Below are 16,150 nucleotides of genomic sequence, written 5' to 3' on the forward strand. Positions count from 1 at the left end.
GGACTTGCTCGAACAATAGTTGTGCTCAGCTCAATAGCATCTTCACTCTTAGTAGACAGAAGTATAAAATTAATATTACAAGATGTCAGAAAATAAACACAGTACATACAAAAAGAGTGAAGAGTGCTTTAAGCAGACAAGGCTCTTTGGGTGAATCTGATATCTTTTATTAGACCAAATAATAAAAGATATCAGATTCACCCAAAGAACCTCGTCTGCCTATGTCCTTAGACCAACATGGCTACAACCTACGCCCCTGTAAGTGTTTTAAAAACCTGGTCTGCTTAAAACACTTAAACATTACAAATTAATCCACAGGTAGATGCAGTCTGTAAAACACATTTTTTTGCTAGCTTGTTTCTCAAGTCCACTAGTGTTTGTAGTTGCCTCATCCAAGTATCCATTTAAACTTGACCTGGCATGAGTGAAAGATTAGCTTAACAGCAAATCTCTGTGAGGTAGTCAGAGAGCTCCATAATAGACCTGAGAATTATTACCTCTTCAGCCAGAAAGACATTGGGTAAAGTCAATACTGCTCTCTTGCTGACTTCTACCATTTCCAGAGTTGTAGTTTCTGTTACTTCACTTCAGAACTAACTAGATTTCCCCATACCACCTTTGCTTCTTTTGGTGTCTAGCCAGAAACAGAAATGTAGTATAGACTTTTTCAATTACTCAAAAGAGCCTCAGTTTTGCATACAGTTCAGGTACATATGTACTGCTGTCTAAAAGGTGCAATGGCACTTGCATAAAAACTTTCCTATGCTAGCCCGAGTAACTACCAGTACACTGTTCATTACAGACTTGCCTGAGGTAGCTTGAATGATCCATATGCATCTGCAGCTTGCAGAGACCATAAAGCCTAACTTGGACCTTGAATAAATATTCCTATGACTAGCCTCACCTGAGTGATATGCTGCCACAAACTGTGATAGGTACATGAGCTAGCTCATTTAACACTCATAGTACCTCTGGATTGTAATACAGACATACTGCAAGAGCTAGAAACTGGCCTTAATGGGAGTCTGTTCGGACCAGAGCTTATATGTTAATGGGAGACAGCGAGATAAAAGGTGAGTTTCACGAAAGGCCATATTTACAAAGCTATCTGCTTCTATATTGATAGCTCTCTCTCAATATAGATATATATCCCCACACACACACACACACACACACACACCCTTGTTGAAAGCAGATGCAGTTAGGTTTGTAACATTTCCCACCTCCATTTGTGTCAATCCAAGGCTGCACAAATATTTCAGATCCAATGAAATGAAACCAAGGCAAGGCCAACTCAGTCTTGGCTGTGTATGAAAGAGCTATGCAGTAAGCAAGCCATTTGATCAAGCACAATTTTCCTCTAGCAAGAAACACCAAGTCCCTGACCAGGGAACAAACCAAAAATATCAGACTGAATTTCTATCTGCACATACTAAGAACTCCTACTTTTTAATGTGCCTATCTTTTGTTAATAAAACTGCAGAAAGTAAAGCAAAAACCTGCTGCTTTATTCTTCTACACCAGGGGTGGGCAAAATACAGCCCACAGGCCAGATCTTGCCTGCCAGCTGACTGGACCTGGCCTGCAGGTGGGTGCCTGTCAATTGATTGCATCTGACCTGTAGTTGCCCCCGCAGAACTCCCCATGGGGCTGAGCCCCATCTGCTACTACCTAGACCAGCGCATGTCATGCTCCCACCCTGCACCTGCCTGATGGCCCAGCCACCACACACAGCTTCCCAGGGGGCTGCTTCCACAGCTGCCACAGACACCTGGATACTACTGCCTACTGCCCCTGCTGCAGCACTCCAGACAGCAGAAAGCAAAGGGAAGCAGCGGTGGGCCAGGGGAAGCTGCAGCCAAGCAGCCCGTGCCCCAGCGCATGGGGCTCTGGCTTGCATTCCTGGCCACCTTCCACCCACTTTGCCTGCCTGGTGCAATAAGCAGCTGGCAGGCTGAGTGGGTGGAAGGCAGCCCTACCAGGAAGCTGTGTGCACTGGTTGGGATCAGGCCATGATGGGTGCAGGCAAGAGCACAGGCCAGAGTAGGTGCAAGCTGTCCCGGGTGGGAGCAGACAGCACTCAGCCCCATGTGGAACACTGCGGGGGAGCCCTACCTGCACCACCTGGGCAAGCTCTGCTGCATGTACCCCCTGCCCCTCTCTTCCTCCCACCCCCAAGCCAGCTCCCAGGATCTGGCGCATGTGCAGCCCCCCACATGGCACACACAACTGCCCACCCCCCCACACCCTCTACCCTTCCCACACAATATACAAGAGTAAAACTTTATTTTGAGCTATTATGCAATCACCTCTATAAACAGTACTCAAAAAAGGTCATGAAAAATATTTTGAAAAATAAATAAATGAATGAATAAATAAATAAAATGTTATAGACAATGCAAGATCCAGCCCCAACCAGTGACTGTGACACCCCCTGGTTGTCAGGTGTCTCCTGTCTCACTCTGGCTCCTTAGGGTACCCTCCCCTTTTACCTTTCCTGCCATACCTTGATGCAACTTACAGGGCTTAGGGAGGCCCAGAGTCTGAGACTGAGCCCAGCTCACCTCAGCCAGCCCATCTTTCCTGTGCCAGCCAGCCAAGTTTTCCCCTTCGGGCACTCCACTGTGGCCCACCAGCCCTACCAGTGCCCCAGGGCAGCAACTGCCTTATGAGTCGTCTGTCTTTTGCTACTGCCATGGCCATGCCTTGCGGTCCTTTGAATTCTTCCACCGGGCCCTCTGGCTCCTTCCGTAAAGCAATCCAATTCAGTATGCTGGGCCCCTGGTCTTGGCCAGGCTCTCAACTTCTCCCCAGTCCCCTGACCCTAGTTTAGCTTCTGCCCCTCTTGGGCCTCAGCTCTCTTCCCCAGGCCTTAGCCCACAACCTAAACCTGTTCTGGCTTCAGCTTCTCTAGCTTTAGCATCAGCCATCCCAGCTTGACTCCTCCAACCCTCCAGGCTCCTGGCCCCAGCACAGCTGCTTTAGTTCTGTCCCAGTCCTCAGCTCTCTAGGCCCCTGATCTCAAGCTGGGCTGCTGCCACTGTACCAGCCCTCTGGGCCCCTGACTCCAGGCCAGGCTGTTCCCACTGGCTTTAGTTCTCCCAGCCTTGGCCCAACTCATCTACAACAGCCCTCTGGGTCCCTGACCTCAGGCTAGGCTGCTTATCACAGAGTGCCCCATCATCCATGGCCTCCATCCTCCCCTTTAGCCACCACCTGGTCTTCTGGTTATAAACTTAATTCCAACATAAATACCAGCAAACTGCTGCCCAACTAAAATTCACCCCACTGGGTCACTGCCTCCTCACCAACATAAATCCCCCTTAGCTCTATTCTTCCCATCCTATGGGGCAGCTTGGGTGCCTGCCAGTCTGTCTCCAGCCCCAATTTCCTCAGGTGCTCCTCTCCCTGCAGCATGCAGGGCCAGACTGTCCACTCGGTCTCAGGCACTAGGCTTATATACTCCAAAGCCCCACCCCACTTCCTGTCATGCAACTTTCCAGCCACACACGGTGGTTTCTGCTTTGGCTTAAGAGCCAACCTGCCCTCCCCTGCTACAACTTAACCCGGCTGCTTGCAGCTTTTACTTCTGCACTGCTGATAGGTCAGTCCCTTGGCTGCTTAGTACAGGGCAGCTAGCTCCGTGATACTCACTCCTCTGGTGGTAGCACCTGCCCTTGCTGTCTTTGGCCTGCTTACTTTCTAGCATCTGGCCTTTGCCTAGCTGCTGGCCCCACACAGCAGCTCTGGCTCCGTGTTACAGCCCTATCAACATGCCCCATGAACTGGTCTGAAAATGGAACAGAACATACTTCATACCTTTAAACTCGTACAGCAAAATATCAGGTGTTTTGGGCAGAGGTTTAAAGATAGAAGATACCATGAATTTGCTGTGACAGCTGAAAATTGTGTCCAAGGTGCTTGCTGAATGCTGTGAAGATTAGACCAGGTCTTTCTTGTCATTTGTTTATGTATTGTAAGCTGTTTGCTGCCACTGAGAGCCTAATTAAAGTTAAAGAGTAGTGAGGCCTAATAAATTTAGCAAAGCCTTGTAGCAGTGGTAGTAGGCTTTGTGGCGCAGTTAAAATTAACCTTATCAGAAGAATGTACTGTTATTGGTCAGTCATAAGAATAATTATAATGGAACAATCTAAATTGCTATAAGTTATCCGCATAGCTCAGAAGTTATAAATTGCCTAGCACATCCAGAAATAATTTAAAAGGAAAATGCAGCTCTGTGAAAAAAGCTACTGATTTAAGATTAGCTGCTAACCTGGATTCGGTGGGCCTGTAGATCTCAAGGAGCACAAGGACTGAGGGGTACCGGGTGCTTCCCGGTACCCCTCAGACACTGCTGATTGGGGACGCCTAACTACGCTAAGCTTTGCAAAAGAGAAACTTGTTGTACCATCAGGCATCAGAAGGGACTGCCAATAAGTTGCCAACATGCATTACTGTTGTCTGTCTTTGTTGTCTTATTATATTACGCATAGTCGTGTGTTTGTTAAGTCAATAAACTTTTCTTACCTTTCTACCCCCGACCACACTCTCAATCCCGAACCCTCCGCTGGCAGCTGAGACAATTTGCCTCTAGTTTTGTTTGAGAATTTCCAAAAGACTGAACTACTAAAGATGGAATTCTTTCAGTCTGCCACTGCCAGATCAGGGAGGAACTCAAATCTCAGCTCTTCACTTCCAGGCATTTGTAAGAGTTTGAAGTAGACAAAGGATTGTAAAAACATGTTTGAATATAACTGAAAAATAATCTTCCTTATTTTACTACTCAGATTTTGGTCCCAATATGGTACGATAATCATTTAATCATCCAATCTCTCATAGAAGCATCTGACAAGTAAAATTTCAGCATTACCTGCTCAGGTTAAAAAATACCCTTGAACCCACTTCAGTGAACAAAAGCAAAGGAGGAAACTTTCCTTGGAGAGTAATCTTTAAAGTATCCACAAGTGTGGCAATTTTTAAAGTTAAACTATATGCAAGTTCTTTAAAACCATTTAGTCTAGACTATAAAGTTAATTACATGAGATTTCCCCCTCTTCCCCCACCCAAAAGATGGGTATGTATATGATCAGATAAAAGCTAACTTACCCAGCGTCTTTCTACACTAGACACAATGGCTGAGTTCTTAAGGGCACTGTCAGTTGAAGAAACGTATGTTAATTGGCTTATATTGGGACTAGAGCATATGGACTGAAGCAGTACACTGTCTTTGTAGGAAGCTTTCTGAAAACAGGGTGCTGTGTCAGAAGAATCAATTTCAGATCTGAAGAAAAGAAAATGAAAAATGTGTCAACACTGACTGTATCATCATCTAAAAAGCATAATTTAAGTACTATACTGTAATTCTAGCTTTTTTCCAAATTCAACCAGTAGACTATTTAGTGTTGTCAAAGAATGGCTGAGTTACTTAACCAAAACACCACTCCAAAACCTCATGCCAACACTAGGAGTCTGACCATCAAGTCTTAAGCACTTATTTTATGCTTTATGTAAAAGCTGAAATTCTACCCTTGACTATATATGTACAACTCCCCAGTTTCAGTAGGATATATGTCTGCGAAGATTAAACTAAAATAGCAGTAGAACCTGACAAAACAGAATAGGTAAATTGCCACCAAGCCAAGGAAACATTGATGCAGTAACATTTGTATATTTAGTTATCTTTAACTCCCTTAGGAGCTGTTTAACATTCAGAAAATCTAAAGCAGGTTTTTCATAATGGGTGCCCAGTATTTTTCAGCTCACACCTACCTAAAAGATTTTGACCCCTGCTGAAAAAACACTTCTCCGTGCATGAGGTAAACTACAAATGCTTGAGACTCATCTGCATTTCTGTCATTGTATCAGATACATACTTTAAAGTTACATTTCCTATATTATAATAAAAGCACTACAGTACATTTTAAATATAATGCATCTTAATTTCTAACAAAAACTGTACCTCATAGTCCTAAGACCTTCAGCTGCATGTATATAATGCAGTTAAGTACAGATCATAGTTATGCAACTTAAACTCATTTTTTTCCCACTGTTAAAGTAAGAGATTACTTGAACTTTGCAAGAGGCCAGTTTCAATTTATAAACCAATAGCTATGGAACCAGACATACATTTACAACAGAGCTGGCAGGGGCTAGAAATCACATACGGCCTACAATGAGTTGTATAGCCCCTCCCCAGCCATTGCACCCATTTATCTCTCTGGCTGCTCCAGGGGAGCATACAGCATGGCAAAGTGGTCAGGACCTGCTCATGTGCATGGTGCAAGGTAGATGGAATGCAGCCTGAGGGGCCCATGCTCATGCTACTGCAGTCCCTGCTGGTGCAGTTTGTATGGTGTGTGGCCCCTGGCCACTTAGATGTTGGACAGTCCTGATTTAGGATAGCATATTTGCCCCAAACCATGGTTATATTTTGTAAAAGGTACTTTAGACACAGACCTACAAATCCAGTTTAGGCTTGACAATGGTCAGAATCTGGAGTTCACTAAAATGGTTTGGTGGTCTTTTATGGTAGCTACAATAGAGTAACTGATACAAACTGTCAGCTTGAGTGTGAAACGATAATTATGAGCGCCACAAAAATTAAACCAGATTTTGGGAGTTTTATTTGAAATAAGCCTTTAAATGTGCATGTTGCCAGCAGGAAGGGTATTAGGGTGTTAAATGAGATAAACAACAAGAAATGGCAAGATTACTATCCACCATCTTGCTCTCCTTCTCAAACCAGTAGGTAAATACAGAAAGTCAGCCACTACATAGACATACTGCCACTTGCAAGTTTGGAAAGACTATGTACAACTAAAGACATTAGGTATAACTTTTTATTCAACTAAAACAGGAACCTACAATATACCAGGTTCAAAAGCAGCCTTTTCAAATAATTCAACAGCTAAAAATTCAGCATAGACTATTCAGAATGACTAATTCCTCTCCTCCCCTCAAAAAAATGTTTACCCTGAAACAGATGTTCCAGAAGCTTCACTGGGAGAAGAATGAATTAGTGGTGAAGTGGAAGGTCTGAAGCTGTATTGCTCATCTTCTGAAAACTGCAAATCACATTCAGGAGCTGTTGACTTCTGCTCTGTTAAAATAATAATTCTGTTGGTGAAATGCCACTTAAAAAGGGCAAGACAGAGCACAAGAAGATGACAGTTAAGGCTGTATGGTTACTTACCAACACTCTTCTGAGACATCTCAGAAAGTTTTCCAGAAGTCAGATATTCTTTATCACTATTGCAAGCAGTACTAGCTTCCATAATTCTCTTTTGCATTTTTCCCCCTTGTCTTTCATCCTTGGTCAGTTGCTGTGTAGACTTTGCTTTGGTAGGATAATGAATACTAGATTCCTGGACAGGTTTTAAGTTGCTTATTGACACACTGCTTCTGATAGCAGTTCTATCCACTGACTCACTTGGTACAGGAACAGTTAAGTTCATCGCCTTATCAGTTACACCGGTATAAGAACAGCCTGCAACATGACTGGTTTGCTTACTAGATTGTTTTACTGAAACAGACTTGACTCTATGTGCCACCTCCTTTTTTGTGGCAGAATCACTCAAGAGCATTTGTGCTTCCTTTTCATTAGATATATTTCCTGTGTCTAGTACATCCGAGGTCAGGCTAGTTCTCTTTGGTTGTGGATATTCACTTATAAAGTCCGATGCTTCTGAACATTTAGCCCCAATTATAGTTTTCTTTACATCCAAAGGAAAGTTAGATGCACAAGAAAAATCTTGAGTGATATTTCCTTCATGTGTCATTTCCTTACAGTTCAGAAGTTGTTGCTCTCTTCTTCGATTCTTATTATGCATCTTTAACAAATCCATTGCAAGAGTATCTTGATGTTTATGTTCATCTGGTAATAAGCTATCACGGTCCTGGATGAATGCTTCGTATTTTGCAAAGTTGTCAGGCTCGCTTCCATGCTCAGGCTCTTCTGTTTTTTTAAGGTATTTCTCCATATCAAATGCACTGTTTTCTACATTGCTGGATAAAAGCTGATGAGCGGAGAGATTTGTATCCTTATCAGCTTCAGGATGGAAAGATTTCTTTAAATTTTTGTTTGAGAGTGCCATTATCATAGCAGCTAGCTGGGAAGGGTCAGCACTAATAGAAGCATTAGCAATTGCAGAAGCTATTGTACTAATGCTCAGGACAGAGTCTGTGAAATCAGGCAGCTTGTATTCAAGTTTACTTCTATCAAGTAGTTCCTACAACAAAATAAAATTAATCAAATATAGCATTTGCTTTTTTAAAAACAACTCTGCATTTCAGCCTTAGACAAAAGTAAATTGAGAAGAATTCAAGCTAAGTGCTTTTGAATGTATCAGGTAACTATAATCAACACCTGGGTAAGTTAGGTCCAGGCAATGCAGAAGTTTCAAAAAGTGCCTAGAGTAGTTAATAGAATGGCCTGAGTAAGTTTAAAAGAAATAGTTCTGAAAACATGGGATTCACCTGGAGAAACTGGGACCAAAGTCCCAAAAAGTTAATGGAAACATCCAAGACGACCCAGAATTATGGTAGTTTACAAGGAGAGAGGCTACTAGCACAAACTGGATGTTAAAAGATGCAAAAAGTTAAAAGATACAAAAAAGACGACTCACTATATGATATCCTTATACCCCCAGCCCCTGTCAGGGGTGGAAAAGAAGAAAAGGATTGTTTTTTCTACAATTTTCTATTGGCAAATAGAAAGCTAATTAACTTCCACGATCAGAACTCTTAGGTACTTAAGCTAGATGGAAGAGCAAAGGAAAAAATTAAGCAGGACTAAACAGAGAGACATTACATGCACTGGGCAAGGTGACTCAATAGGAAATCTGCATTAGTGGTGACATAAGAGAAAAACACCCCCCAAAAAACAGGACTATATAAAAAAAGGTACACTTTCCTGAGCAGCAGAGATAAGAGAATATTATAGAGGCATAGGTAAGACTGATTAATAACTATGGCAGTATGCAATCAGATGGACGATCCAGTCAGGCTTAGTGCATTTAAACCTTGAACTCTATCTGGCCAGTTGCAAGTTATCCCTGTTGCTTAGGAAAGTATACTTTCTTCTTCTTTTTAAAAATATTCTTGTAAGTTACTAGAAGTCTAGCTCCCTTCTGGCTTCCTATAGAGCATGAGTATCAAATTTACCTACAGCCTCAAGACAGATCTTGGACTAGGAGGCCCCTCATGTGCTGGATCAGGTCCAGGGCACAGAGTGGTATCTGTCACCACAGCAGTGGTAGACAAGTCATGGTCAAGGTACACAAAAGGTGTTAAGCCAAGGAACTGCAGGGCAAGCAAAGGCTGTATTGTGCAGCCTTTTGTTCACCTACCTGTCACAAAGCCATGCCTACTGGGCCCCAGATTCCATGACCGGCCACACACAACTTCTGGTAGATTACCAGGCCAGAGGGAATGGTTCTGCAGATTAGATCTAGCCCACAGGATGTACATTTCACATACTTACTACATAGCATCCATAATTGGAAGAGACTCTTCTCTCATCTATGAATTTATCAGTCTGGATGCTGTTAAGATATTGTTCTGTTCAACACATTACCCACTTTTAAATGGAAAAAAACAGAAAAAGTAGAAGCCCAAGATGACAGCTGAAGGAAACAAGTGTCAGAAGACTGCCTCTTTAGCACGCAGAAATCCTAGACAATCAGAGGCTTCTGCTAATCGACAGCAGAACCATAGCTGATGCGATCCATTTAGGTTACTGGGTTCCCCCCATCCATCATGAAAGGTCAGTTTTGACATTACCATGGAAATCCATTTTAACATTCAGAGAAAATAATTCAGATAACTCTGCCTTGATTTTACTACAAATACCTCTGCTTTGCTTTCTGTGACAGTATACATATTAATGCTTTCATTTATTCTGGGGACAGCTTCCATATCACCAATAGTGAACGTGGTTGACACAGAGTTTGTATATTCCTTTACGTGTATGTCTCCGTCTTCTGCAAGAGAAAAGGTTCAGAAACAGTTCTGGATAAGTGGTCTACATTCCTGGGATGTATGTACCATTTAGTGCTTTCTACACATCAGTTAAGACTTAGTTATACTTCGTATATCCAAAACTGTGCAGCCTAAACACAAGAGCGCTAGCCCTTAAAAATATGTCTTTCTATAATGATTTTTGGAATATTCCATTTATATTCCTTATTTTCATTTATGATGTGTTATATTATAAAAAATAAATTTGGGCCCTGTTGGGGCATCTTTACTGTACTCATACTATACACTATACACTTTGCTCTTTAGCAGAAAGATTAAGGATATGGCACCTTGAGTCACAACTCATTAAAAGGTTATTGAAGGCTAACAAGTAAATCGGTGTGGTTACAACAGAACACTGGTATAGCTCAAAAATGGGGTAAAACCAATTTTTTCCAACTCCTTCAAAACTTAATACCTTATATACAGGTCAGAGGGCACCTATACATGAGTGTGTAGGCTATTCCGATGCACTGTAGTTAGTGTGTTGGAGCAGACTTGATTAATTAATTGAGTCTGTTGGAACGTGGCAATTACCGCACTCTGGCAGATTCCTGTCTCTCACGTATCAGTGTCCCTGCACTTAAAAATAGCAGCAGGGGTGCTTGAACTAAAGCTCAATCAATGAGCTGTAGTTCAAGCACCCCCATCACCGTTTTTGAGCGTGGGGATGCTGATACGCGAGACATGACAGCGCCCCCTTACCCTCAGAGCACATGTAGAAGTGCCCGCAGAGGCAAATACTGATATGCAAGATGAGTTTAGGAGGGACAAGCAAATGAACATAAAGTGACAAGTTTTCAGAGCAAAGCAGCCTTCATAGCTGCCAGACCAAACAAACCGGCATACATACAATGTGTGAGTAAGATAAAGACTCATAGTTATGGATGAAAAGCTATGTGTTTGGAGAGAAGGTGTCCATGAAACTCAGAATACACCCCAAAGAATGCTTAAGAGTGGTAAGGAAGTTAATGAAAGGAATGCCACGCTGAGGTTTTGGTGTTTTGTCTAGATTTGCATTTGTTGGTCTGTCTAAAGTAGAGTGTTTTTAATAAGAGATACACATCTGCCTGAAAGTATAAAACAAGAATGATCACGCAGTTGGTTCTCTGGGATAGGATGTTTTTCAGCTACTAAAGTACCTTGGGGGCTCACTACAATTCAGGGAATAAGTGGCACTGGACTATTAGATTCAACTTCCATGAAGTAACAGAAGTCTACAGTTTCTCTAACATACTTGGCAGAGATGATAATGTAACCTAACCAGACTAGGTCAAAGCTCAAACAGTACCTTAGTCCAATAATAGGGTCTAACCAGTGGTAAGAGTCCAAAAGGGGAACCCCGACCACTGCTTTGCTGTCTTTCACTTCTAGTCAAAAGGATTCCAAAGTAATGAAGCCAGGGACCTTTCTAGTCCAAGAACTAGTTATTTCAAGTACCTCTCTCCCTGCAAGTATGATCTATGTAGATATCTTTACAGAGATGAATAGTAACAACATCTTAAGGAGACCAGTCAGACAAGTATCAATTAGTGAATTCTGATCAGCAACCTTGATTAGAAATCTCCTGTGTAAACTGATCTGTAGTATACCAACTTAAGATATCACTAAATGCATAAGAAAATGAACAGATTGTACAAGACTGCTTTTCCTGGCCATGGTACAAAGTCAGAGAAATACCATACCGGGAACTGACAGATTGGATGAAGTAGTTCTAATAATTATTCTTCTTATAATTATAAAAATTATAAGATCAGGGTTTCTCTTTTGGCAACAACTCTTCACGTTGAAGAGTTTATTCTATCTATTAACAGGTCTATTTATTAAAAGTAGGTGTACGTGTAACAGCTCAAAAGCAGTCACATCAGTTTCCTTGTTTAAATCCAAGCAGGTGGCAGTTCATAAGAATTTATCTTTCCAAAAAAAAAATGCTTACACAAGAGGATATGAAAAAATTGAGAAACTGTGTACTAAGAAAAGCAGATGCAGTTCTTGAAAGAGACTTCAAAGTGAAAGAATAGAACAAAAGCAAAAAATGTAGTTTCTGCCTTGGGTTTGAATCTTCTGTGTAATCTTGCTTTTGGAGAATGTCAGGCGCATAACTAATAGACGCACCCAAGACCTGGCTAACTTTTACCAGTAACAGACTGGCTGTTGACACTGTTTTTTTGACTGCTTCTGGTAACCTTGGCAGGCTAAGCTACACTAAGCATAATGCAAGAGATAAGAGAATAAATAATGTGAAGAATAGACACGAGGGATTAACAAGCTGGCATGTTTCAGACCATGCTTGTGACTGAGCCCAATTAGGTAGTGAGGCCATCTGGGTCTTCCTTTCTGGTCCAGATCCTGTAGGACATCATTAAAGGCCATGGAGAAAGCCCAGTGCCATTGTATTGCATTCTGGTATCCCAAGTGATGTTTCAAGTAGCAGCCATCACAAAGCTTTTTTTTTTCTTTAGCTGAATTATGCAGCATTCATGATAGTTCAGTTGAAGAAAAAAAAAAAAAAAAAAAGATTCATCATGGCTCTTTGGGACCACATATTACATCAAAATCAATACAATAGTAAATTCCAGACTAAAATAACTAGGTGATTCAAGGGAACAACTACAATAAAATCTTGTGTTAAAACAGTTTTAATATCGAAGGCATCCAATTCTCCTTCACTGTTGATATTAATACTTTTAATTATTTGAGCAAGCTTTAACTCTTAAACCTCCCATCCTCTTGAACATCATACAAAGACTCTTTCTTAACTCAAAACCCCCAATAATGACATGACAGTGCTTGGATATATGGTTAAAGGATTTATAGTGTGGTGCGATCAAAGTCAGTTTAGAACTAAAGGTTCTGATACCAGGACAAGATGCTAGAACAAAACTGCAATTTGTTAGTTTACTCATGACTGTTTTCCTGTTAAATCTCCCTGAGATCCCCCTAACCTAGAAACAGTTTCCAGGAGATTATGCAGGGTCTTTCTTTTGCTTTGGGTCAAAATTAAAATGCAAACAGAAGGATTTTTCAGGAAATTAGATACTGATTTCAATGGAACAGAAGGGGCAGCACTTTGTTAACCTATTCAAAAATGAGTGAGTATATTAAAGGTCTCTTCCAACTTTTTTTAAATTTTTTTTGCAACAATAGAAGAATAGTCTGGTCGAAGTTTAAACATACCATTACATACCAAAAGGGCTCTAAGACAGATGCTTCAAAGCCTCCTTTCAACAGCAGTACATGTGATGAACACAATCAAATGGACACTACTTTAAATTTTTTTCCTCATTAGCAGGATAACAATTCAAATGTCCTAGTCTTCTCAAAAGGAAGGGATGAAAACTGCTAGGCCCAGAATCAGGGTGGATTTGATTTAAATCATGATTTAAATCACTGGCCAGGAAGCCTCGACTTAATCACTGTTTTCTACAAAAAGTGCATTCTTGCTGTTTGATATCCTCTATTCATTTAATTTACTGAAACCTTGCACTTTTAGAGAGGGAAGCATACACAAACTTTCAGACAAGAGGGCTGCTGGGTTGATAATCAGGTCTGTTATCTCTCACCTTCATGTGCTGCTATTAATAAGGATGTTATCTCTGGAGACAAATCTAGTCTGAGAACTGAAACTAAGAATCACAGAAATGCTTAATGGGATCCTAGACTGAGCACTGAGTCACATTGGGTAGATCGGTTTTATTTAATCTTTACTAATCTATAGAGGAGCCTCTGGAAACTTGTAAGATAGGTCACAATAGGCCATGGACTATTTATAAAACTTCTAAAAAGGTTACATGAATATACTGTCTCAAATAACGTATAACTAGAAGTTATAATCCCTATTCCATGATGATATCTTTGAACTCTAACATATCTTAAATTAAAACTATCTTTTATATAGGCTTATTTTTCTTAAAAAGCATCTTAAAAAAAAATTAATTAAAATTAAAAATATGTGATTTAAATTTTAAAAATCTGATTTTTTATTTATTTAAGAATTGTTGATTTTTACCCACCCTGCCCCAAAAAATATACGATTTCCCTTACGAGATGAATTAGGGGTATATCTTATACCCCTGATAATTCCAACTATTAAAGCTTCAAAATATTTGGGGATGAACTTGCACAAACTGGAAAGTTTCATAAAATGGACCATTTCTTTCCCAATATCAGCCACGAAAAATAACTTTTTTGCAACCTCTCTTGGCAAGTTAATTTAACTGTTGAAAGTAACATAACTTTTCATTAAGTTCTTGCCTAAATATTAGGATTTACAAGAGACGGGCAAATATGCTCAAAATGACTGTTTTCAATAAGTTCTGGAGATCTACCAGGGCAAATTTCTCAGACATGGGTAATACTAAAAGAAATGTAGGTATGGACAAAGAAGGGAATTTAAAGCACAAAGGTTTCCAATTCCAAAATACCACAAATCACGTAAGGCAGTGTGTTGTGATTAAGGACGACTGACTTGGTAGTTTTAAATCAGTCATAAAACAAATTGAGTCTTAACAGAAGTGCAGCCTAAACAACCAATATGTGGATTCCTTTATTCTGTATTTTGTGCACCACATACACATCAAAAATAAGTTTAAATCTGAAGTTTCCCGCTACAAAAAATCTCAGGATACATCACAAAGATCTTAACAGAGCTGCAGAACAAAACATAGCTGACTAGAGCAAAATCATGTTAGTAGTACCACACTCGTACACATTTTTTTAGTTTATTTCAATGAGAAGTGGTTGATATTTTAATACAATTTCACTCTGTCTTTCATTCATTATCAGACTGCTCATAATATTCAGCCTTGAAAAGAGCTAATGGAATCAGAGTTACTTGGGATAGATGGAGGTTTTGCTTATGGTGTTCTACAGACAACCTGACATGAATGATACATAATAGAATGCAAGGTTTTATAGTTTCATAGTTGGTAGGGTCGGAAGGGACCTGAGCAGATCATCAAGTTCGACCCCCTGCCATGGCAGGAAAAAGTACTGGGGTCAAACAACTCCAGCAAGGTGTTCGTCTAGCCTTCTCTTAAAGACCTCCAGGGTAGAAACCAGCACCACTTCGCTTGGAAGTTCGTTCCAGGTCCTAGACACCCTGACTGTGAAGTAGCACCTCCAGATGTCTAGCCTGAATCTACCCTCTGTCAGCTTGTGACTTATTTCTAGTCACTCCTGGTAGTGCTCGGGGGAACAGGGACTCCCCCAATGCCTGCTGGTCCCCTCTAGTTTGTAACAGGCCACTAGATCCCTCCCTCAGCCTTCTCTTGTGGAAGCTGAACAGGTTCAGGTCCCTTAGCCTCTCCTTGTAGGGCCTGCCCTGCTGCCCCCTGATCATGCGGGTGGCCCTCCTCTGAACCCTCTCAATGCTGGCCACATCCCTCCTGAAGTGCGGCGCCCAGAACCAGACGCAGTACTCCAACTGCGGCCTGACCAGCGTCTCATAGAGAGGGAGGATCACCTCCTTGGACCTGCTTAAGATGCATCTGTGAATGCACGACAAAGTGTGGTTGGTCTTCCTGACCGTGTCCCCACACTGTCGGCCCATGTTCATTTTGGCATCAATAATGACTCCAAGATCCTTTTCTGCCTCTGCACTGACAAGAAGGGAGTTCCCCAGCCTGTAGGTATGCTCCTGGTTCTTCCTCCCCAGGTGCAGCACCTTGCACTTGTCAGTGTTGAAACCCATCCTGTTCTCATCTGCCCACCCCTGTAACCTCTCCAGGTCCAATTGAGGCCTATTCCTCCATTCTAGCATGCTCACATCCCCCCACATCTTAGTGTCATCAGCAAATTTGAATAGGGTGCTTTTTACCCCCTCGTCCAAGTCACTGATGAAGACATTGAACAAGGCGGGTCCGAGGACCGAGCCCTGGGGAACCCCACTCCCCACATCCCTCCAGGTCGAAAATGACTCCAAGATGAACATGAGTCGTCAGTGTGACGAAGCCATCAGAAAAGCTAATGGCACTTTATCGTGCATCAGGAGATGCATGACGAACAGATCCAAGGAGGTGATACTTCCCCTCTATCAGGCACTGTTCAGACCACAGTTGGAGTACTGCGTGCAATTCTGGGCGCCGCACTTCAAGAGGGATGCGGATAACCTGGAGAGGGTCCAGAGAAGAGC

The 16,150-nt window shown here is 41.6% G+C and overlaps 1 protein-coding gene across 1 annotated transcript in view; it reads right to left on the bottom strand.

The window, feature by feature from the left end:
- Nucleotides 1–16,150, bottom strand: part of CEP192 (centrosomal protein 192) — a 100,024-nt gene that overhangs the window by 57,639 nt on the left and 26,235 nt on the right. The window contains 5 exon segments of the mRNA XM_025204721.1: nt 1–47; nt 5,107–5,281; nt 6,973–7,099; nt 7,193–8,228; nt 9,850–9,980. The exon segment at nt 1–47 is cut by the window's left edge and continues 19 nt beyond it. Of these exon segments, the coding sequence (XP_025060506.1) occupies nt 1–47; nt 5,107–5,281; nt 6,973–7,099; nt 7,193–8,228; nt 9,850–9,980 (1,516 nt within the window).

The sequence above is a fragment of the Alligator sinensis genome, unplaced genomic scaffold (genome assembly GCF_000455745.1).
Source record: "Alligator sinensis unplaced genomic scaffold, ASM45574v1 scaffold515_1, whole genome shotgun sequence".
NCBI classification, from domain to species: domain Eukaryota; kingdom Metazoa; phylum Chordata; order Crocodylia; family Alligatoridae; genus Alligator; species Alligator sinensis.